The 23,973-nt window shown below is 52.7% G+C and overlaps 1 protein-coding gene across 4 annotated transcripts in view; it reads left to right on the forward strand.

Moving 5' to 3' along the window:
* Window positions 1-23,973, forward strand: part of EPS15L1 (epidermal growth factor receptor pathway substrate 15 like 1) — a 99,414-nt gene that overhangs the window by 37,546 nt on the left and 37,895 nt on the right. For all 4 annotated transcript variants that reach the window (XR_011234398.1, XM_069477231.1, XM_069477232.1 and 1 more), the window contains exons 9-16: window positions 2,086-2,319; window positions 5,582-5,739; window positions 8,978-9,134; window positions 9,449-9,534; window positions 12,011-12,083; window positions 18,331-18,492; window positions 19,156-19,353; window positions 21,602-21,766. Coding sequence is in view for 3 of the 4 variants with exons in the window: in XM_069477231.1 (XP_069333332.1) it covers window positions 2,086-2,319; window positions 5,582-5,739; window positions 8,978-9,134; window positions 9,449-9,534; window positions 12,011-12,083; window positions 18,331-18,492; window positions 19,156-19,353; window positions 21,602-21,766 (1,233 nt within the window). In the remaining variant the exon portion in view is untranslated. The remainder of the gene's footprint in view (window positions 1-2,085; window positions 2,320-5,581; window positions 5,740-8,977; window positions 9,135-9,448; window positions 9,535-12,010; window positions 12,084-18,330; window positions 18,493-19,155; window positions 19,354-21,601; window positions 21,767-23,973) is intronic.

Genomic DNA, 23,973 nt, shown 5'->3' on the forward strand with positions numbered 1-23,973 from the left:
ATTCGAACGACAGCGGCTCCCCTCCTCTTCCTCATCCTTCTTTTCCTCCACCTCCTTCCCTCCCATCTTTGGACTTTCTCTGCCGGTAATGGGATTTAATCACTCTCCTCATTCTGTTGAGTCTCAAACAAAGTAGAATAAAGTAGCCCTTTGATGCTTTAATAATTAGTAATTGAGTTCAACCAAAGCAAAAAACAAATGTCCAACCGCCCCGTGAATTATCTGGGAATTTCTAAGTAGTAGAAAAACCATGAAATACAACAGTATACCAAGATGCATCTTCTGTCCTAGGGATTTCAAACACCTTTAAAATGTGATTTAGAATGTACACATGAAGGGAATGTATGATTACCTTACTTTATGTGTGTGTAAAGCCTTTGAAATTTGAAATATCTAGGTTAAATGACAAGTGTCTCTTACTTTTCCCCTCATTAACCCCACACACCCCACAGCACTCAGTTGTGTTCCTTTCCGGCACAGGTGAGCGTGGTTCTATCTTTCCACCTTGAGTGTTTTCCAGGCTTCTCTGGTCATCCTGTTATTTTCACTGGCTGTCATTAATGATTTATTATTTGGTGGTAAAATATACATACAACTCACCATCTTGGCTGGGGGCGGTGGCTCACGCCTGTAATCCTAGCACTCTGGGAGGCCGAGGTGGGCGGATCGTTTGAGGTCAGGAGTTTGAGACCAGCCTGAGCAAGAGCGAGACCCCGTCTCTACTAAAAAAATAGAAAGAAATTGGCTGGACAACTAAAAATTTACAGAAAAAATTAGCCGGGCATGGTGGTGCATGCCTGTAGTCCCAGCTACTCGGGAGGCTGAGGCAGGAGGATCACTTGAGCCCAGGAGTTTGAAGTTGCTGTGAGCTAGGCTGATGCCATGGCACTCTAGCCCTGGCAACAGAGTGAGACTCTGTCTCAAAAAAAAAAACAAAAAACAAAACTCACCATCTTAACCATTTCCAAATATACAGCTCAGGGGCGTTAAGCACACTCATAGCATTGTGCAACCATCACTCCCAACCCTCTCCAGAACTTTCTTACCCTCCCCAACCGAATCTCTGCCCCCATTAAACGCTAACTCCTATCACCTCCTCCTCCCAGCCCCTCATCATGTATTTTTTATATTTTTTCTGATCGCACTTGATTGAGTGGCCCTTGGGGAGGGACCCCAGCAATGGGGTGACCGGCCCAGCATGTGCTCGGGTGCCCGGGGACCTGCCTCACCCTGAGTTCCCTTTGTTTTCTTTTGATCCTTTCTCATCATTTCAGTCAAGATATATGTCAGTCTGTAAGTGGGTCTTGGAATTGTGTCATTTTGCATTTCTTTTTGTCACTAGCTGGATTTAACATTGTGTTGCTTGGAAGTGACCATACATTTTATCTACGTTTTTGATCTGTTCTCTATGCAGATAGCAAGTTAAAAGCTCTTTTGAAGGGAGGAGGGCTGTGACTTTGGTGTTCGTTAGATTTTAAAATGGACTTTTTAAGTCCTTGTTTTAGACCAAGTTTGTTTTTCCCACCAGGGACAGGGGAGCCTGGGACGGGGGAGCCTCCCATCCTCCACATAGCATGCCCTTGGGCGGCATTTTCTGCATCCCTTGAATATGGGATTGATTGATTGATTGGAGATGAGGTCTTGTTGTGTTGCCCAGGCTGGCCTTGAACTCCAGGGCTCACGTGATCCTCCTGCCTCAGCCTCCTGAGTAGCTGGGTATCTTGAAGCACAAGCAGCTCCTCAAGGTGTCTCTAGACGTCCACGCTTCAGCACTTCGGAAGTTGTCAGCCCTGGAGCTGGTGGCCCTCCTGAGCAGTGAAGGGACACTCATGGAATCTGGCTTGGTTGAATTATTTTTGTGTTCATTTTAGTGTCATGTAATAATTAAACAAGTGTCTTGGAAAGTTACACATCGGAAGATAACTCATCAAAAAAGATTACTTTTACTCTGGTCACTTGGCATCCTCCCAGGAGTCTTTGTTGTGTCACCGCAGTCCCGGAAAGGGCCACCCTCTGCCTTCTCTTGCTCCTGGTGGCCCCCGGCCTCGCCCCCTCATCACCGTCCATTCTCGTTTGCACTCGCAGGCCATGCACTTGGTGTACCGAGCCCTCGAAAAGGAGCCCGTGCCCTCCGTCCTGCCCCCGTCCCTCATCCCGCTCTCCAAGAGAAAGAAGACTGTGTTCCCTGGTGCCGTCCCTGTCCTGCCTGCCAGCCCCCCGCCAAAAGACAGCCTCCGCTCCACACCGTCCCACGGCAGCGTCAGCAGCCTCAATAGCACCGGCAGCTTGTCCCCCAAACACAGCATCAAGCAAGCACAGGTACGCGGCCTCAGCGTTTGGCCACCTCTCAGCCTGCAGCACGACGGTTCTCGGGATTGCTTAACATGTGGCCCAAGAAAGGTCAAGTTTGTGATTAAATGTCTTTTAAAAATATTAATTGCAGGGATTCGGAATGGACTTTATTATTCACTTGCATGTGAGCCCAACTTGCACACACCAGCACACTCCTCGGGGCTCCCTCCTCCCAGCTCTGCCCCAGCCGAGGGCCTCTGGGTGGTTCTGGCCTGGCCTGTTGTGGGGTCAATTACGTGTCGTCCACGTCCACACTCCTCTGCTTCATGAGAGCAGAGTTCTTGGTTATGCCCTCAGCATCTAGAATGATCTCTGGTACTTAGGAGGTGCTCAGTAACTGTGTGTCAAATGGTCAGGTGAGTGAGGGAGGCATCTGCATCATGTTGGGAAGACACCTGGCTGCTCTGTTCCTCCCCACGACCACATCCCACGTATCAAAAAAGATTTTTTTTTTTTTTTTGAGACAGAGTCTCTCTCTGTCACCCGGGCTAGAGTGCTATGGCGTCAGCCTAGCTCACAGCAACCTCAAACTCCTGGGCTCAAGCGATCCTCCTGCCTCAGCCTCCCGAATAGCTGGGACTACAGGCATGCGCCACCATGCCCGGCTAATTTTTTCTATATATATTTTAGTTGGCCAAATAATTTCTTTCTATTTTTAGTAGAGACGGGGTCTTGCTCTTGCTCAGGCTGGTCTTGAACTCCTGACCTCGAGCGATCCTCCCACCTCAGCCTTCCAGGGTGCTGGGATTACAGGCCTGAGCCACCACGCCCGGCCAAAAAAGGTCTTTCTTGTTTTGGCAAATGCAGCATCACAACGGGCCTTAGAAAAGGGAGTTTTTAAGATTGTCTAAAACATGTGAGAAAGTGACCAAGAGTCACATCTGGAATCATGCTTCGTGTCCTGCCTCATTTGTGGTTTCAAAGCACAGCAGTGAGTGAGTGGTCATGTCAAGAAGGCGGCCACCAGTGTCACCACACAGCTTCAGACAGGCTGTGGGTAATGAAAATGAAAAAGGTATAAACAGACAGTGTTTCTCTTGCACATGCTGTATTTGCGAAGTTAAGTATTCGACTCCAGGGGCCCCATTTCCAAGTAGTTTGCAGGACACAGCATCGTACCCTAGAGTTTGAAATAGGCGATCTGAGGGGACTCTGTCCCAGGGGGAGGCAGGACCTGCAGGTGTTCCTCCACTTGGGGAGTTTCATGTGGCTGGCTATTAACAAGCCCGGCATCCAGACAGCCCAGCTCAGGCATCTTTACCATGCCCACCCCATGCCCTGGCACATCCTGGGGGCCCTAGGGGAATCCCAGTGCCCGCGTGACAGGCTCCTGCTCTCCCAGGAAGACAGGCGATAAGCAGACAGCCGCGAGCAAGCACCACAGAGACTGGTCTGGAAGTGCCAGCGGTGGGTAGGGGGCGTGCCCCTCCAGATGGGCCAGCAGGAAGGCCACCGATGAGGTCACACCCGAGCTGGACCCTGAGTTATAAAAAGCCATCAGGGGACCAGCCCTTGCCCAGGCTCTAATGTGGGAGCCCTCAGTGTGTTTTAGAAACAGGAAGGAGGTGAGGGCAGGGTGAGCCCACCTGGCGGTGGGGTGGGGTCAGAGAGGGGGCCAAAGCTGGGCCACGTAGTACCTGCTCGAGATGGCCTAGCAGTGGGTGTCCACAGAGCTCTTGCCAGGAGTTCTTAGTAGCAAAAGCCAGGGTAGGGGAGATGTGTCTTATTGTCACGGTAGTCAGTAGGGCCACGCTCACTGGCAGGTGCAGGTCACCCAGCCTTACAACTGCCGGTCTCCACCAGGAATCCCTTCTCTTCCTTACTGCTTATTAACATCCTTGGGTTGTCAACGCTCTTTGAGAAATCCTTTCCTAACCGAAAGGAACGACTCTTAAGTGGAAAACTCGGGCATCGTGGCAGTTCCTTGAGGGTAGGGAGTGGTGTGGGCTTTTCTGATCAGTCGCTACGCTGTAGAGGGACAGTCCCTCGAGCCCAAGTTTCTGCTTCCTTTCTCCCCCAACTCCCTCATCATCCAGATCGATTCACTTAGGGTTTTTTGTTTGTTTTTGAGACAGAGTCTTGTTTTGGAGCGCGGGCTGGAGTGCAGTGGCGTCAGTCACAGCTCACAGCAGCCTCAGACTCCTGGACTCAAGCCACCCTGCCTGGCCTCAGTTACGTTTTTATTCTTGTTGCTATTGTTACAAGATTGTTTAAAAGGAGAGACTTCTATACATATTAATTATTTAAAAAAACAAAAAAACCTAGGTGATGAAAAGTATCTCTAGAATCCAGGACGGAGACACTGTGAACCTTGGTGTGATGAGCGTGTCAAAGGCCCGAGGGGACACAGCCAGAGTCAGCCATGAAGGGACCTGCTCCTGGGTGCCCAAGGGCTTCGATCCTCTGAACCAGGGGGTGGCTGGGCCCTGAGTGACCCACGATGGCACTCACCTCTGTTAAGCAAAATGAGAGCAGGTGGTGAGAGAGGCCACACACGCAGCAGGTGGCCCATCCCTGAGGCCATGGACTTCATGCGGCACTAGGCTCTTGGTTCTATCTGCAGGAGCGGACCCCTGGGGGGGGGTGGTCCTCTTGGGTGGTGGGGTCTCACTTGTTACCTGTCAGTGACATGTGTGTGCTGACACCTCAGGGCCGATCTTTGTTGTCTCAGGGGGTGGGGTCAGGGACAAAGAAGGATGGTCTGTAAGACCTGGAACCCTGGGCACCAAGAGCACCTGGCAGCCTGCAGAGAAGCCTTTGTCGGCAGAGCAGCCCAAGACCAGGGAGGCTGGCATGTGGGGTGGCCTCAGGAGACAGTCCTTTCCGTAATGGGTGCTCGGGAGGGTCCGTTCTGGCGTGCTTGGAGTCCTCTCCTGGAAGATCACCGGCCTCTCTTGGCGCCCCAGGTGGCGGAATGGAAGGGCTGGTGGTGGATGGATGCTGGCTCTTGACCTTCCTCTAAGCACAGGAGAGCAAGGTGATGGGCTGGAAAGAGGTGCAGACTGGCCGCTGGGGGAGCTTGATCGAGCCTGCGTCAACCTCTCTCAGCCTCAGTTTCCCCACCTACAGACCAGGGGACCCGTCTGCACTCTTGGCTTATGGAACTGTGAGAAGAATTTGGTGCCAAATGCACGGGAAAGCGCTTGGATTGTCATGCCATCAAAAAGTGTGCGTTTGTAGGTCATAAAGAGCTTCCAGATTAACTGTTTTTTAAAAAAAACCATTTCAGCCAACAGCGAACTGGGTGGTGCCAGTGGCGGACAAGATGCGATTCGACGAGATATTCCTGAAGACAGACTTGGACCTGGACGGCTATGTCAGTGGCCAGGAGGTGAAGGAGATCTTCATGCACTCAGGCCTCACCCAGAACCTTCTAGCACACATATGGTGAGGACAGTTGTGGCTGTGGGTGGCTCCAGGGGACCTGTGGGAGAGGATGCGTGGAGGATGGTGGTGAGGGCCCCTCCCCAGCCTGTACCTGGCCTCATTTATTCTGCCCGGGCTGATAGCACACATATGGTGAGGACAGTTGTGGCTGTGGGTGGCTCCAGGGGACCTGTGGGAGAGGATGCGTGGAGGATGGTGGTGAGGGCCCCTCCCCAGCCTGTACCTGGCCTCATTTATTCTGCCCGGCTGATAAGGTGCAAGCGTACAGGCTCCAACCTCATCCTCTGTACAGGTCAGTTCACCATCTTCCAGCAGGAGGGGCCCTGTTGGGCCCCTGTGAGAGCTCTCAGGCCGTCTGCTTGCACAGTGGGCCAGTTCTTGCTGCTGATGGTGATGCTGGTTCCTGCAGGAGGCCTGGCCTTTGTCACAGCTGCAGCGGGGCCTGAAAGGCCCCAGCAGAGTCCTCTGAGCAGTCTGGGTTGTGGCCGCCTGTCCCAGGGGTCCCCTGCTCTGTTAAGCCAGTGCCTCGGCTCTGGCGGGACAATAAACAGCAGGGAGACCTGGTCTGTACCTCAGGGCCCAGTCCAGGAGCCAGCCTCACCCTTGCTTCCCTCCAGGGCCAGACAGAGCCGACGTCACAGGTTGGGGGGCCATTCCTTCTGTAACAGGCCAGTGGTGAAGTCACTTTTGAGCTTGTTCCACAGAGTGCTGGGACGTTAGAGAGAGATTCACTTGAGAGTTATAAAAAGGAGAGAATTTCCATATAATTCTTGACAGATGAATCCCTCCGGGTAGAGCAGTGAAATTTAGCACGTTACTTAGTGGCTCGGGGGCAACGCCCGTCCTCAGTAATAATTTGCAGGTGCTGTCCACACCGTGCGGTTCCGCAGTGTGAGGGGAGAGCCCAGGCCTGAGAAACCAGCCTCCCAGAGTCGTCACCGTAATGGCTGAGCCACCTGCCTCCGACTGGCCAGGGACAGTGGTTCTCGACCCCTTTGGATCTAGTGTTCCGTTTTGGAAACCAATACAATGAGTGGCCCCTTTGTGATCCCAAAATGGAATCGTGAGGAGAGTTTGCACGTGCAGTTCTAAGAGAGTGCCGTGACGCCTTGAGTGCCGTGTAAAGGGGCAGTGCAGGGAAAGTAATTATAAGGCAGACTGCAGTCCATCCATGATGTAATGGCATGTAAATGACACAAGGAAATCACAAATTACAGGGATCAAAAGAGGGAACACGGAAGCCATTCCATGTGGGGAGCAAAGAGGGAGGGAACGAGCTCTAGAGTAAATAACCCCGAGGAGAGTTAGAGCAACGGTCTGCATTTGTCTGCAGGTGGCAGGGGCGCAAGTGGAGATAATGCTCCAAGGGGGATTGCAGGGGAACATGAGGGCGCGGCTTTGCCCCCACGATGGCTGTTACCTTACCAGTCGGCGTGGTGGACGCCAGCAGAGCAAGGGTCCTCTCTCTCTTGAAACCCCCGGCATGTGAGCCTCGGAGCCCAGGCTCCTTGAGAGGCAGCAGGAGCAGAGAAGGGCCAGTGAGGAGAGGCAGCAGCAGCCGAAGGGCAGGCCACAGGCCTTCCGCAGCCAGACTGGGGAGAGACAGTGGCCTTTGGCCTCAAACTGTGGGTGATAACAGAGGCATTTTAAAAACAGCCTTGGCTGGGTGAGGTGACTCAAGTCTGTAATCCCAGCTCTTTGGGAGGCCAAGGTAGGAGGGTTGCTTGAGGCCAGGAGTTCAAGACCAGCCTGGGCAACATAGTGAGACCCCCATCTCTATAAAAAACAAAAAAATTAGCCGGGTATGATGGCATGCGCCTGTAGTCCCAGCTACTTGGGAGACTGAGGCAGAAGGATCACGGAGCCCAAGAGTTCGAGGTTACAGTGAGCTGTGATCCCACCACTGCTCCAGCCTGGACAACAGAGTGAGACCCTGTCTCAAACAAACCCCCCCAAAACATCTTTATCAGTCATATTCTGAGTGATCTGGTCATTCCCCGTGTCTGTTCACGGCCAGCTTTTGGGCCTGACAGTTAGAACATTGCCGGCTCTCCTTCGCTCGAAAGGAGAAGACCATGTCATGGCTTCTGCAGTAACTGCACGTGAGGTAGGAAAGGAGATCCCTCGTCGAGAGGGTGGCGAGAGTGAAGGAAGGCAGTTTTCACAGGCACGGAGGCTGCATCCTTGCTGCGTGTGCCTTCCCTGGCTCTGTGGCCGGCTCCCCACTTACCTCAAGTATTGGGGTGCTTCCTATCCAAGCTCTGCGGGACCACTGTATGCTGCTGTTCACAGGCCGCCTTGCCCTGTCTTTGAAGACATCAGAGAGCCACGTGGGCAGGGGATGGTTAGCTGTGGGGGGTGTCCTTTGTAATGCAGCCATGCCCCTGCGGCAGCCCCTTTTGGGCACAAGAGGATTGTCTTAATCCATCAGGCTGCCATGACAGGGTGGCTTAAGCCACATGTTTCTTACAGTTCTGGAGGTTGGAAGTCTAAGATTAAGGTACCGGCAGATTGTGACTGATGAGGGCCACCTTCCCTGTGTCCTCACCTGGCAGAAGGATCAGAGAGAGCTCTCCAGGGTCTCTTTTATAAGGGCACTGATCCCATGCACAGGGCTCCACCCTCATGACCTGATCACCTCCCAAAGTCCCCATCTTCTAGTATCATCCCATGGGGGTGAGCATTTTAACATGGGAGTTTGGGGAGATGCAACATTCAGTGCCCAACGGGGAGAGAGAGGCTGTTTGCTTCCTCCCTCATCATCGTGACAACCCAAATTGCTGCTGTTGTCCCTGCTGAAAACCCGTGGCCTAGGCCATTCAGGTAACCCAGAGCTGCAGGAACAGGCTGAGTAGTTCCGTTTGCACAGGAATGGCTGGTCTGTCACAGAGTCGATAAACCAAACCACCTCTCTCTGTGGCTAGCGAGGTCTCCCAGGGGGTGGCTCCTCGGCCCATGGGAAAGGGCTTGGTTCTGCAGCCAGCCAGGACCTCCCCCCAGCCCCCCGCTGCCCCTGATGTCCCTCCTTGGGTTGGGGGTGCTGGGAGTTTGGGCACCCCAGGACTGCTTGCCAGGGTTGGGATGTTATGTGGAAGAGGAGTTGGGGCTTGCCACCACATCCTGCCATCATGTGTGTCATGGTCATTTTTTTCAAAAGCACGGGTTGGATGACTCGTGTTGGTTGCGCGGTTGGAATCCCGGCCTGCGATGTGTAATTAGCGTCCCACGTCTCTCCCAGGGCCCTGGCCGATACGAGGCAAACGGGGAAGTTAAGCAAAGACCAATTCGCGTTAGCTATGTATTTCATTCAGCAGAAGGTCAGTAAAGGCATCGACCCCCCTCAAGTCCTCTCGCCGGACATGGTGCCGCCCTCGGAGAGAGGCACTCCCGTCCCGGTGAGTAGCCGGCGGCCCGGTCGCGTTCGCGTCCCTGCCCGCTGCCCGCCACCAGGTGGCGCCGGTGGCCCACGCGAGCCCCACAGTCCAGCGGGCGCCTCCGCGAGGTCCCTGCCTTCCCCCCCACCCCCCCTACCCCTGGTCCCCGGGAGTGTGGCCCGGCCGCCCAGGTAGTGCCCCAGCCTGGCAGCGGCACTTTCACCACCTGTGAACTAAAGAGAAAATTGCATCCCTGGGCCTGAGACCTGGTAGTGCTTGCTGTCGGGGGATGTCCGTTTGCTGATCCGGGATCTCACGTCTGAATCTGGTTCCAGGACAGTTCGAGTGCTCTTGGCTCGGGGGAGTTCACTGGCGTGAAGGAGCTGGATGACATCAGTCAGGAGATTGCTCAGTTGCAAAGGTACGTCGGAAACAGCTCTTTCCCTTCAGCGTCCGAATCTCACGTGAGCTCCCACCTAGGTAGTTTCTGGAAACGGCAGAGACTGCAGTGGAAATTTGATTATCACAAGTTTATTCAGGAAAAAGGAAGGGACGCAGATTCTTCCGAGTTCCTAAATTGGCTGAAGGGGCTTGAAGAATAACGTCTTGCTGTGAGTCGTGGTGGGCCAGGGCCTGTGGCGGCTGTGTGGTCGCACACCAGCCTCTCCCCGGCGCCGGGAAGGCCTTGCTATCGGTGGCAGGTGAGGCAGCTGGCTGAGGACCTGAAAGCTAAACTGCGGGAAAGGGCCTCACCTCCAGGTCTCTGGCACCGCTCCCTGTGGCCGCTGCCTCCGTTTCCTCACATGTGAATGAAGGCTTTGAACGGGCTGTCTGCGCTTTTGGAGTGCAGCATAAAGAAATACAGTCACTTCCTGTATCCCCCTCTGGGGCCTCAAGAGAGAAATCCTCTTTCCAGTTAATGCTGGGGCAGGGTGGATGCTTGTGATGTGGGGGCACTGTGCCGAAGGCCCCAAAGGTGCTCTGCCCTCCGTGGGAAAGGGGTCCTTTTCTTACCTGAAAATGCAAAGAGGTGGTTGCTTTCCCAGACAGGGCCGGATCCCACCCATAGTTGGAGGCTCCTCGGGTGTCACTGTGACAGGTGCAGCGTTCTGCCAGTCCCTCCACACTTGGCTTTGTGCGGTCAGCAGAGCCCTGATGAGAAAGGCGGGTTAGGTCTCGGAAGGGGTCGGGATGGGGGCTGGTTACAAACCCTCAGCCTCCCCAGCGCAGACTCCCCGCTTCACGCTCAGCCCGTGGACAGTTCCTGTTCTGTCCCAGCTCCCTGCGGCTGTGTTTTCCAAACCAGAGATGAGCACGTGCAACCCGACAGGGCGGACGGGGTCTGTAGGTTGGAGGCCCAGTGTCCCAGAGCCCAGGCAGGCCTGAGAATCAGGACTGGAAGGACCAGGATGGAGGGAGCCCCTGTAAGGCGAGGGTAGAGGTCGCAGAAGGGACACTGGGGTCTGAGTCAGGCCAGAGTAGTCTCAGCCCTAGGAAGGTGACAGCCAGGTGTGTGCAGAGTACCTGTTAGCAGGAGGCTGGAGCCTGCAGCAGCCCTTGAGCAGGTGGCTTTGAGAGTGTCCCTTGGATTTGTGGAGTGTGGGCTGGTTCCATACAGCTGTAACGGGTTGAGTTTAAAGACGACATCGTGTTGTTAGTTTCTAGGCTTGTGGAAATGGATATTTCAATGACTGTAGTTGTGCATGTCTGGCTGAATGTCCCAAAGAGGGCCTTACTGTCATGCAAGTGCTGGGTCCCCGGGCACGAGGCAGGATTTGTTGGACACATAACATTCCTGCCCCTGAGACAGCCCCTTTGGGCACCAGAGTGTCCTAGTCCATCCAGGCTGCTGTAACAGACCACCACAGACTGAGTAGCTTAAAGAACAGACATTTCTCATGGTTTTGGAAGCTGGAAGTCCAAGATCCGGGTACCAGCAGATCCTGTGCCTAGCACGGGCCCGTTTCCTGATTGGCATCCTCACATTTCAGGAGGAGCAGAGAGAGTTCCTGGGGTCCATTATATAAGGGCACTAAAGCCATTCACGAGGGCTCCACCCTCATGACCTCGTCCCCTCCCAAAGGCCCCACCTCCTCATGCCATCTCACTCAGGGTGAGGATTGAAAATAGGAATTTGGGGGAACAAATGTTCAGTTCATAACAGGAGAGCAAGAGGGAGGGAGCTGGTGTACACCTGGGAGACAGACTGCTGAGCCCCAGCGAGCACTGGCGTGCACAGCGGCCACGTGCACACGGCCTCCTGCCAGGCAGGAGCTGGGGGCAGCACCTCACTGCCACGTCCCGCTGCGAGCCCGGTGGACCTCCCACCTCTGCATCACTCCAACTTCTTGCCTTGGCTCCCCCAGCCCGGCTTTGCCTTCCTTTTCCTGTCATTTAGGACATTCTCTCACTGACTCCCTCTGTCTCCCCGCCGGCCCGTGGGCTCCCTGCAGACAGGGCGCAGTGCCTCATGGCGTGCCCCCAGGTCCCCTGTGCTCAGTATTCAGGGAGGGAGTCAGTGGAGGAGGGAGAGAGTGTGTTGGTTTTCTAGCCATGTAACAAATCACCCGAAATGTAGTGGCTTCAAAACAAGACAAAAGCATTAGCTCGCGGTTCCGTGGTGCAGAAGTCTGGGGGGGCTCGACTAGGCTCTCCATTGGGGGGGTCTCTTAAGGTTGAGGTCAAGGTGCTGGCTCTGGTCCCAGGTCCTGCTTGCAGTCAGAGGGGAGATTACCTAGGGCAAATGGTCTTGGGCATCGTTCTTAGCCTTCTGCCACCGCAGAGAAGGGTCGACATGGGCGGGTTTCTGTGTGGCTGAGCAGAATCGGGTCTTTAGAAGTCAGAGTGGAGAGTTCCTCTTCACCCTGTGTTTTCATGAAATATTTTTCAACATTCAGAGAGAAGTACTCACTGGAACAAGACATTAGAGAAAAGGAAGAGGCAATCAGACAGAAAACCAATGAAGTACAGGTAAGGACATTGCTCATTTTGGTTCCATCGGCTTTGTGTTAAATGCAGTGTGAGAAAACTCCCCTCAGCGTTTGGCAGGGAGGGGCCAGGGTCTGCACTGGACAGAAGCGTGAACTCTTGGGGGCTTCCAAGTGAATCTTTCTTCTTTTTTTTTTTTTTTTTTTTTTTTGAGACAGAGCTAGAGTGCCGTGGCATCAGCCTAGCTCACAGCAACCTCCAACTCCTGGGCTCGGCAATCCTCCTGCCTCAGCCTCCTGAGTAGCTGGGACTACAGGCATGCGCCACCATGCCTGGCTAATTTTATTTATATATATATATATATATATATATTTTTTTTTTTTTTTTTTTTAGTTGCCAAGCTAATTTCTTTCTATATGTTTTTTTAGTAGAGATGGGGTCTTGCTGTTGCTCAGGCTGGTCTCAAACTCCTGAGCTCAAATGATCCACCCACCTCAGGCTCCCAGAGTGCTAGCATTACAGGTGTGAGCCACCATGCCCGGCCCAAGTGAATCTTGTAAAGTTGCCTAGAACCTACTATATGGGATAAATGTTTGTGAAAGAAAATAAAAAGTTAAAAGAAATAAAAATAATAAAGTTGCCTGTAACCATAGGCAGCAGCTTTTCTTTTTTTTAAATTGAGACATTTGGCCCTCCATATCCACAGGTTCCGTATCCACAGATTCAACCAACTGCAGATCAAAATTACTCTAAAAATAAAAATAAACAATAAAAATAATCCAAATTAATAAAACAATATAGTATAACAACTATTGATATAGCCTTTATAGCGTGTTAGATATTATAAGTAATCAAGACAGGGCCGGGCAAGGTGGCTCACACCTGTAATCCTAGCACTCTGGGAGGCCGAGGCGGCAGGATCACTCAAGGTCAGGAGTTTGAGACCAGCCTGAGCAAGAGCGAGACCCTGTCTCTACTAAAAAGTAGAAAGAAATTAACCGGACAACTAAAAATATATAGAAAAAGTTAGCCGGGCATGGTGGCGCATGCCTGTAGTCCTAACTACTCAGGAGGCTGAGGCAGGAGGATCACTTGAGCCCAGGAGTTGGAGGTTGCTGTGAGCTAGGCTGACGCCATGGCACTCTAACCGGGCAACAGAGCGAGACTCTGTCTCAAAAAAAAAAAACAAAAAGTAATCCAGACAGGACTCAGAGCATACAGGAGGGTGTGTGCAGGTTGTGTGCACATACTGTGCCCTTTTATGAGAGGGGCTTGGGCATCCTTGGATCATGGTACCAATCCTCCACTGATACCAGGGGATGACTGTATGTATATAATTCACATAACATAAAATTTACTATTTTAAAGTGCATAATTCAGTGGTTTTTTAGCATATTCACTGTTTGCTTAACCATCACTTCTGTCTAGTTCCAGAACATTTCCACCACCCCAAAGTGGGTCCCCATCACCATCAGCACTCATTCCCCATCCCTGCCTACCCCCCAGCCCCCAGCCCCTGGCAACCACCAGTCTGCTTTCTGTGTCTGTGAATTTTTCTATTCTGGACATTTCACGTAAAGGGGATCACACAACCCATGGCCTCTTGTGTCTGGCTTCTCTCACTCCGCTGCGTGTCACCTTGACAAGGGTTGTCCGTATTGTCGCATGTGTTGGTGTCGCATTCCTTTTCGTGTCTGAATACTGTTCCGTTGTATGCATGGGCCACTTTTTATTCATCCATTCATCAGATGTCAGATATTTGGGTTTTTCTACTTTTTGGCTATTGTGAATAATGCTGCTGAAAAAAAATCCATGTGCAGATTTTTGTGTGAACACCTGTTTGCATTTCTCTTGGTGTATACTTAAGAGCAAACTTGCCAGGTCATACGGCAACTCTATGTTTAACCTGTTGAGGAGCCGCCAGACTGTTTTCCAAAGTGGCTGAACCGTTTCACATTCCCACGAGCAGTGTGAGGGTTCCAGTGTCTTTGGTTCCTCCCTAACACCTGTTATTTCCCATGTTCTGTCACAGACATCCTAGTGGGTGTGGAATGGTCCCTCACTGTGGTTTTGATTTGCATATCGTCAGTGCTGTCCTAATGATGCCGGGCATCTTTCTGTGTGCCGATTAGCTATTTGTATATCTTCTTTGGAGAAAAATCAATTCAGATCCCTTGTGTATTTTTAAATTGGGTTGTCTTTTCATAACTGATTTTTAAGAGTTTTTTATTGTTTCTAGAAGTTCCTTATCAGTCATATGACTTGCAGATACTTTCTGTGGGTTGTCATTTCACTTTGTTGATGGTGTCCTTCGAAGCACAAAAGTTTTTAATTTTGGTCATGTCCAGTTTATCTGTTCTTTCTTATTGTTGTTCTTGCTTTTGGTGCCATATTAAGAACCTATTGCCAAATCCAAGGTCACAAAAATGTAGCACTCTGTTTTCTTCTAAGAGTTTTATAGTTTCAGCTTTTACATTTAGGCCTTTGATCCACTTGCAGATACTCTTTGTATTTGGTGTGAGGTAGGGGTCCAGCTTCATTCTTTTGCATGTAGAGATCCAGTTGTCTCAGCACCATTTGTTGAAGAGACTGTTCCTTGCCCCCTCGAATGGTCCTGGCACCCTTGTTGACCCAGCTGATGGTAGCCGTGTGGATTTATTTCTGGACTCAGCTCTGTCCCGTTGACCTACACGCCTCTGCTTATGCCAGGACCACACTGGCTTGATGACTGTAGCAGGTTTGACATCAGAAAGTGTGAGTCCTCCATCTCTTTCTTCTTTGTCGAGATGGTGTTGGCCATTCTAGACCACTTGCTTTTCCGTATGAAGTTTGGAATCAATTTGTCATCAGTTTCTGCAAAGAGGCCAGCTGGGATTCTGATAGGGACCATGTTGAATCTGTAGACCATCTGGGTTATTTTTGTGTTCTCCTTGCTGGTCCCCCATGCTGCCGCTAGCCCCCTTTCTCACCTTGAGCTAGTGGGTCTTTGTCCCCATGGGACTCTTCAGTAGCTCCTTCTCCATTACAGAATGAGGCCCAGATCCCTTGATGTCTCAGGCTGTCAGTCACCTATTGTCTCAGGCTATCACACTGGGCCTAACCCTCCTCCCTCCTTCATCTCTGTTGTCACTTGTCACTTCCCTTGGATGTGGCAAACCCAAGCCCTCGACTCCCCATGACTAACTCTGTTTCAGATATTCTGTGTTATCACGCCTCAGCGTAGGGGTTCTGAGACACAGTCCCTGTCCCATCAGCAGCCCAGAGTCTCCGCTGATGTCATAGGGAATCCAGGAGGGAGAACCTACAGTGCAAAAACGTACGCAGGAAGGTTAAAAATGTGTATTTCTCGGTTCCGTGGATTTATATATCAGGGGAAAGCAAGAGCAAGAGGGGCAAAGAGAGGAGGAAGAGCGAGCAGGACAGGGGCTTCCAGGGAGTGGGCTCTGCTAGGCACCCTCTGCTAGGAGGAGCGGCGAGGCGTCCCCGAGCACCTTTGTCTTCGCAGACACCAACACAGCCTGAGCGTGGACCGTGTTGTCTTTGTCCACTTGGCCTGCTGTGACGAAATACTATAGGCTGAGTGGCTAATAAACAACAGAAATGTATCATTGTTCACAGTTCTAGGGGCCGGAGGTCCAAGATCAGGATCTGACAGTCTGTCTGGTGAGGTCCCGCTTCCTAGTTCACAGGGAGCGCCTTCTCGCTGTGTCCTCACATGGTGGAAGGGTCATGGCAGCTCTCTGGTGTCTCTTTGATAAGACCACTGAAGCCACTCACGAGGGCTCCACCCTCATGACCTCATCACCTCCCAAAGGCCCCCCTGCTAATCCCATCCCTTTAGGGGTGAGGATTTCAACATAGGAATTTGGGGGGCAGGGGGACACAGACGTTCAGTCCACAGCACATGGCCAGCGAGTTCTTTTTCCCCCTGTCCTCATGTTATGCCTCTTCCAGGCAAATATTCCCCGGGCATGAAGTATGTGGTGTATGCATTTTGTCATCTTTGGTTTTTATTTAAGGGCAGAAATAGGAAGGAACTTCTCTTCAGGGGGTGGGCGCAAAGCAGGCCAAGGCCATCAGAGCCCGCAGTGTCCCGGGACTGTGAAACGTGGGCTGTGGCCTGAAAGGGGTCAGCGTGGTGCCGATGAGAACTCCGGGGCTCGGGGACATCGGAGTGAGCGGCCAGGATCACCCGGTGGCAGGGCCAGGAGTGATGTGGCAGGTTCTAGAGGTTTCCGTCCCTGGTTGCGTCTCTCAGAGCATTGGGCTACGTCAGGCTCATCCGTGCCCCTCCCCCCCAGGCCTCATCCATTCCCACATGTTTAAATACCATCTGAGACCGTGCGAGGTGGGTCACGCCTGTAATCCCAGCACTTTGGGAGGCCAAAGTGGGAGAATGGCTTGAGGCCAGGAGTTCAAGACCAGCTGAGCAAGAGTGAGACCCTGTCTGTACAAAAAATAGAAAAATTAACCGGTCATGGTGGTTAATGCCTATAGTACCATCTACTCGGGAGGCTGAGGCAGGAGAACAAGGGAGCCCAGGAGTTGGAGGCAGCAGTGAGGTATGATCTCACCACTGCACTCCAGCCTGAGTGACAGAGTGAGACCCTGTCTAAAAAAAAAAAAAAAAAAAGCAAAAACCAAACAAACAAGAAAACCATCTCAACACCGACACTCCTGAGTTTCTGTTTCCAGGGCCTTCCCAACGCACCCACTGGGGACTTTCTCCCTGGTTTCATGAGGACTGTGTCCAGAATGACTCCCTCATCACCCTCCAGATCTGCCCCTCCAATGAAAGGCCAGGGGCACGGAGATTGGGGATCACAGACCGCAGCTGCCCTGAGGCATGATCTGACTGTCGAGACGGGGAAATGAGAGCCAGGACGTTTTTTGTCCCCATAGCAGGGAGAAGGGAGACCCCAGGCCACTTCTGGGTTTCCTGGCACTCAGTGTCACCTCCCTGTCCTCCCTGACCTACATGACCTACAGCTCCCCACTAATCCACCCCCGACCACCACCTCACCCAGGCCCGGGCTGCTGTGGCCTCTCCCTGAGCCCCACCTGAGCCCCCGCCCTGCAGTCCCTGCCCACGTGGTCCACACTCCGCACGGTGGCCAGAGGGAGGCTTTTCACACGCCCGCCCGCTATTTCAGCTTTCATTACTTATCTTAAAGATAGATAATGCATTTGCACAGGTGAAAATCAAGAGGTGAGAAGCCCCTGCCCTCTCCTTGGCGCCCCCTTTCTCAGAGGTGCCGTTCATTAGCTCCCGAGGAGCCTTCCAGAAAGGTCGGTGTGCGTCACACGTACCTTCCCCTTGCTGTTTGCGTGACTGTGAAGCACATGTGTGCCCTGTCGGGCCCTGCTCATTTCCCGTCGTAACTTGGAATGCACAGCTGCGAGTGTTTCTGTATCTGCGGTGTGTTCCACGGTGTGGGCCGTGCTGGAACGTTCCAGCCAGCCTCCCCATGGAAATCTATCGCAAGTGTGTGTCTTCACACGTGCCACAGGCCTCTAGGACTCTCTCCCAGAAGTGGAACCGTCGAGGCAAGGGATTCTCGTACTGACCGTCTTGGTGGATCCCGCCGAGTTGGAGGAAGCTTTAGAAATGGAGAGGCACTGTGTCCCACTCCCCACACGCGCGTCCCGCCAGGCTCCACACTGCAGAGCCCGGCATGGTCTCCTCCGCGGGGCCTGCAGGGTGCAGCCTCTGCCACCTCTACCCTACTCCCTTTTGCTCCAGCTGGAGTGTGACACCAGGACACTCGCACCTCATCCTGGGGCCTCACACGGTTCCCTCTGCCATGCTCTGTGTGCCCCTAGCTCTTCACGTGGCTGGCACCTGCTCACCCACTGGGTCCACCTAAAATGGTGCTAACGTGGGCATCTTCTCTGCCCACGTGGTGTGACTCTGGTCTCCCCATGAGCCCTTCAGGAAGTACCATGCTGTTCCTAGGTGCCACATGTTCCAGTGTATTTTTGTTTGGGGGCTGTCTTTTCCCCTCTGCAGCCGTGACTGCACATCACTGAGGGGCCAGCCTTTCTCTCGGTGCCTCACCTCTGCAGGCCGTCAGTCAGTATCTGTGGAGGGGCTAGTGAGAACCTGAGGCTGGGCCCCTGGCCCGAGAGACAGCATCAGCAGCGGGTGTTGCGGGATGCCTGCCCTGCGCTCAGCCCTGCCGGCGGTCTCGTAGGACTTCTGGGGGCTCTCGCCCAGGCTGTGACTGCGTCATCTCAGATGTGCCTCATCTGTACCGGCTTCAAGTAAATCCCTGCACCTCTTCCCTAGGAATTACAAAATGATCTAGACCGGGAAACGAGCAGTTTGCAAGAGCTCGAAGCTCAGAAGCAAGACGCTCAAGACCGCCTCGACGAAATGGACCAGCAGAAGGCCAAGCTCCGAGACATGCTGAGTGACGTCAGGCAGAAGTGCCAGGATGAGACCCAGATGGTGAGTTGGAGCCGCCTCCTGGGGGCCAGTGCCCCGACCACAGGGTGGGGGTGGGGGCTTCCCGAGGGCTTCTCTGGGCTCCTGGTTGCCTGGAAACGGAACGCTAAGACGTCCTATCAGTTTAATAGAGTTGTTTAAAACGTCACGGGGAAAAGCGCCCAAGCACTTGTGGCCCGACCTCCAAGTCACCCACCTGTGTTCCTAGAGACCACGTTGTGTAAGCGAATGGCCTTGGTCCCTATGAACCTGTGCCCCGAGGACATCCCCTGTGGCCTGTGCCCCACTATATGGGGGGCCCCAGGGTGCCTGTCCCACCTCCTCTAGGGTCTCTGCTGCTTGTTACAAACCAGAGAGGCGGCAGCCTCAGCAAACCGCATGGGCACACGCAGCTCCCGGGGACACACAGATTGCTCATGCTTGGTCACATCCCTCCTTATTCCAAAGTGACCTTCTGTCAGTCTCACGGGCATGAGCCTGTCCGCCTTTTCCTTTGTGTCTCCTTTTCAGGTGTAGAAAGGGAGCCTTATAAGGAAGCTAGGTGTCCGGGCTCGGGCCCGGGCTCGGGGTCTGCCTTCCTGGGTCAGCTTGTTCGAGAAGTTCAAGAACATGAACTGGGTTCTTTCTTGGAGTCCCGCTTCATCCTGCACTGTGAATCTGTTTCAGATCTCATCACTGAAAACACAAATCCAGTCTCAGGAATCCGACTTAAAGTCCCAGGAAGACGACCTGAACCGGGCCAAGTCAGAGCTGAGCCGACTGCAGCAGGAGGAAACCCAGCTGGAGCAGAGCATTCAGGCCGGGAGAGTCCAGCTGGAAACCATCATCAAGTCTCTGAAATCCACGCAAGACGAGATCAACCAGGTATTTCTGTGGGGGTGGGGTCTCTGCCATGCGCAGCTGAAGCCTGGGGTCTTCTGGCGTCTTCTGCCAAGCAGAGGGTAGTGCTGGGGCAGTCACGCAGGTGCGTGTGACCAGCAAGCCTTGAGCGTCTGCACTGCGGCTGCTGGTTTCCTTGGCGCTCACCCCCTCGTCTGTGTGAGGGTCTCTTCTCCGGTGGCGCTGGCCTGGAGGTGCGGTGCGAGACCTCCCCAGTGTGCTCCAGTGTTGACGTTGGCCTGGGGGCAGTTTGCTTTGCCTCAGCTGCCCACACTTCATCTACCGGGAGCGGGCAGGGACTGGGTGAGAACATTTCATCAGCAGCTCATTTGGAGAGAGCCCCTCTCTCCAGCCTGGGCCTCCCGCACGCAAGACGCACAGTGTTGGAGAAACGACTTCTCTGTCACTGTGCGAGAGGACAGAAGTGATCCATCCTCCAAGGCCTCGAACAGAACTTGGCGTGTCAAGGAGGCACCACCCTGTAGCAAGCGTCACCCCGGGACCCCCAGTCTCCAAGTCTACCTCCAGGCCGCCCAGGGTGCCGCCACACTCTTCCGCAGCCCACGGTGGCACTGGCTTCCCAGGGTCTGCGGCTGCTGCCCCCAGCAGAGCCAGGGCCCCTCCCTGCCCACCCCCCCGCGCAGCAGTCGCAGGCCTCTGTGCTGCCCCACGCCTCGGTGACTAGCCAAGTTCTCTTTCTTGAGTGAACCAATCTCTGCGCTCTGTTTGCTATTTTACAAGCAGAAGTTGATCACAAACGTGTACCATTCAGAGAGTTCATGCCCCGTGTTGTGCTTTATTGTTAATTAATATCTGTGGGACTATTTTGAGTGTTTTCCCTTCCAACCCTTAGAGTCTGTAAAGTCTAGATGGGAGCCAAGACACAGGCGTGTGTGATAATGATAATAATAATTATCATAGCATGATGGTAATGATGATTAGCCGGTGCTGGTGCCCACCCTGCCAGACACTGCAGTGCAGATGCTGCTCGGCTCACGAGGAGGTTATGTCCTGATAAACCAGTCGCAGGTTGCAAATCTCATAGATGGAAAATGGGCATTTTGTGGACACGATGGGATGTGAAAACACAGAACACAGTATCTAAAAACCGCCAGCCGCACAGCACACGAGGGAGTCCCGGGGCTTCGCCCGCAGGATTGTGCGACTGACCTGGAGTCTCAGCGCACTGCTGCCGCCCGGCACCGTCACAGTGTCCCACCATGTATCATTAGCTCGGGAAAAGGCCAAAGTTCAGAGTACAGTTTCTACTGAATGCGGGTCACTTTTGTATCCTCACAAAGTGAAAAAATTATAAATCAGATCGTTGTATGTCGAGGACCATTGGCAGGTGTTTTTCCCATCATTTCTATTGTTCCATTTTGGAGAAGAGGAAACAGAGAGGTTAAGATACTAGCTTGGGGTCACACAGCATGCATGAGACAGAGTTCAGATACACGCCCGGGTCTGTCTGACTTCGCAGATTGTCCTCCTCTACCTGTCTTCACATGCCTTCTCCAGGAACAAGAAGGAACTAATGGGGCAATAAAAACCCCATAAAAGAAATTGACTGTTGAACATCACTTTGAACAGATTATGAATCTGGGTTTTGTCCACTTTTCATTAGTTGAGAATCAGCAAATGTTTGTTTTTTTTTCTTTTTTTTGTTGTTGAGACAGAGTCTCACTTTGTTGCCCAGGCTAGAGTGAGTGCCGTGGCGTCAGCTTAGCTCACAGCAACCTCAAACTCCTGGGCTCAAGCGATCCTCCTGCCTCAGCCTCCCGAGTAGCTGGCACTACAGGCATGCACCACTATGCCCGGCTAATTTTTTCTGTGTAGATTTTTAGTTGTCCATATAGTGTCTTTCTATTTTTAGTAGAGACGGGGTCTCGCTCTTGCTCAGGCTGGTCTCGAACTCCTGACCTCGAGCGATCCACCCGCCTCGGCCTCCCAGAGTGCTAGGATTACAGGCGTGAGCCACCATGCCCGGCCTGAGAATCAGCAAATGTTTGTTTGAACGTATTACCCTCTCAGGGGTGGGGATACAAAGAGACCTCCTAGAGCAGCGACAAGGTCATGGCTTGGCGTATGAGCGGTCTCATTTCTGTCTGCCGACAAGGTCCTCTGCTCCACTCCTGACACATGTGAACGCCTGGAGTTGGGTGTCAGCAAAAATGTCTTGCCTGGTGCAGTGTCCTGAACCCTGTGTGATGCTGGCTGTGTCTCTGTTGCGCAGGCGAGAAGCAAGCTCTCCCAGCTGCATGAAAGCCGCCAGGACGCCCACCGGAGCCTCGAGCAGTACGACCAGGCACTTGACGGGGTCCACGGTGCCAGCCTGACTGACCTGGCCAACCTGAGTGAAGGCGTCTCCCTGGCAGAGAGGGGCGGTTTTGGAGCCATGGTAAAGGTTGAATAAATGTATTACAGTACCAGGAACCAGTCCCCTGGTGTGAAAAGAGACTGCCCCACCCACTGGATCTGTCCATGGCCAACCTTGGTTCTGTCCCAGCTCAGGCCGTTTCTGGTTTCTGCTGCCACTTGGCATGTTTGCACAGGCCCCGCAGTGCAGTGCGGTGGCCGAGCCCCACCCTGGTGTCCAGGACAAAGCCCAAGATAGGCCCGAATCCTTGCAAAACCCATTTTTGAAGCCCTCCATCCCCGTGGAAGCATTTATATTGGACCAACCACCCAAATTCGCAGGGCTTCTCAAACTTAACAGAGATGAAATTGGATCAGCCTCTTCATTCATTGTGGAAACCCCACATTCTTCTAATCTGGGGTCACTGGGGAGTCTGCAGGAGTGTGTTTGTTTCCACCGGGAGCACCTTGAAAATCAGGTATCTCACTGAAGATCAAGAGAAGTGGCAGGCAGCCCTCCCAGGGCATTGCTGTTCAACTGCGAATTGGGCTCTCTCCTGAAATTTTGGTTATGTTTAAAATGTCAGCACCTCTTGACCATGGGAGTGTGATCAGGCCAAGGGCTCGGGCTGTTGGCCTCTTAGATTTCTGTGGGCTCAGGCTGGTGTGACCTCTTCCTCAGATTGTCACCTCCTGTCATTTACAGCAGAGCCTGCCATTGCAGCCCTGGCCCCAGGCATGTGCGGTTTCCGTTTTGTCTGGCTGTGCTGTTGAGGGAGTGGATGGAAGGGCCGGGGCTGGTCTCGATGTTTCGTGGTGCTCTGCTGCCTTTAACAGCTCACCCCGTGCTGCGACTCGCTCTTCCAGAGCCCCTCTGCTCCTCGCCCTGTTGGCGTCTTGAATTCCTTTTCCTCCCTGTCACAATAATATGGTTTCCCTCTCTCTAAACACCAGACTCACCTCTTTACGTTCATTCGTTGACATGGTTCTTTTCTCAGTAGCCAAGTGCTCAGCTTCAGGAATTCACGGGGAAGCACAGGCCTCCCTGGGTCCCTTAGAAGCCGCTGTTGGCAAGCCCCTGTCTCTTGTCCCGCCCACTCTGGGTGCGTTGCCTCCCTCTGTCCTCCCCAAATATTCTTTTCTCTCGGACTTATAAACAGGTGACTTCCATGTCTGCCGCTGGGCTCGTCATCCGCTTTGTCGTCTCGATTTAAACAGTGAACGTTCATCCTTCATGAATTACATGAAGCCAGAACCTCGTGCTTTGCTCCTGTTCTCGGTGTGTGTGTTTCCGCCTCACGACCCTGCTCTTCCTTTCCCATCTTGGCACTGTTCCCCCTTGCTCGGCTTTCAGCTTGCCCCGTTCGGTCTTGGGTCAGGGAACAGGTCCCTCTTAAGTACCCCTTTTGCAGGTTTTTTTAAAGATTGATTTCCCTGGAAAAAAGTTGGTAGTGAAGTGGCAATTCGCAAGTAGCCAGTGGAGCCCCCCACACACAGATTTTTACCTTTCTTGTTATTTTTGATCATCTTTTAAGTGGGGCAAAATTTACATGAGTCAATTACTCTTGGAATGTAGACATCAGATATGTTACATAGGAAACCAGTGTCTGGAAGAAAAACTATCTTTATCTTATTGTACAAATACAGTCTTTAAAGCATTTTTTTGGTTTGTTTCCATTGCTTAATAAACACTTTGAAGAGGATTTTTTTTTCCCCATTTACTCCTAAACATTTCGGGACTGCTCCAGGGCAAGGAGAGTGCTCTCTTAGTTCTCTTTGCCAGGTGAAGGTGGGGGATTTAGGTCCCTGAGAAAAGTATAACCGAAGTGTTGCTTCTGGAACTTTCTATGTCTGGACAAGTCTACCCAAGTTACCCAAGTTGTTAAGCTCACACAATGAGACTTTTTCCAAGAGACACAGGGTTCTTAAAGCCATATTTATTTCTTGTCTGTCATCTGATTATGAGAATTTTGGCCTCTTGCTCAGTCCCCAACCAACCTAGAGTAGAGAGAAGGTAGTATTAATAATAAACCATTCTAGACTTAAGTCTCACCGAGAACTTGTCATGAAAGATTAGTTCGGGTCATCTGTCACATGTAGCCCCAGTGACATTTCCAGAGCCAGTTCTTACTGACTCCCCAAAGTCAACTATTAAATAGGGACTCACGAGCTGATGGTTAAACCTGTGGTTACTTGAAACCACCACGGTGGGAGTATTTGCACCACAGGAATTGGCAGAAGCTCCAAATC

Source organism: Eulemur rufifrons, chromosome 2, assembly GCF_041146395.1.
Source record: "Eulemur rufifrons isolate Redbay chromosome 2, OSU_ERuf_1, whole genome shotgun sequence".
Lineage (NCBI taxonomy): Eukaryota > Metazoa > Chordata > Mammalia > Primates > Lemuridae > Eulemur > Eulemur rufifrons.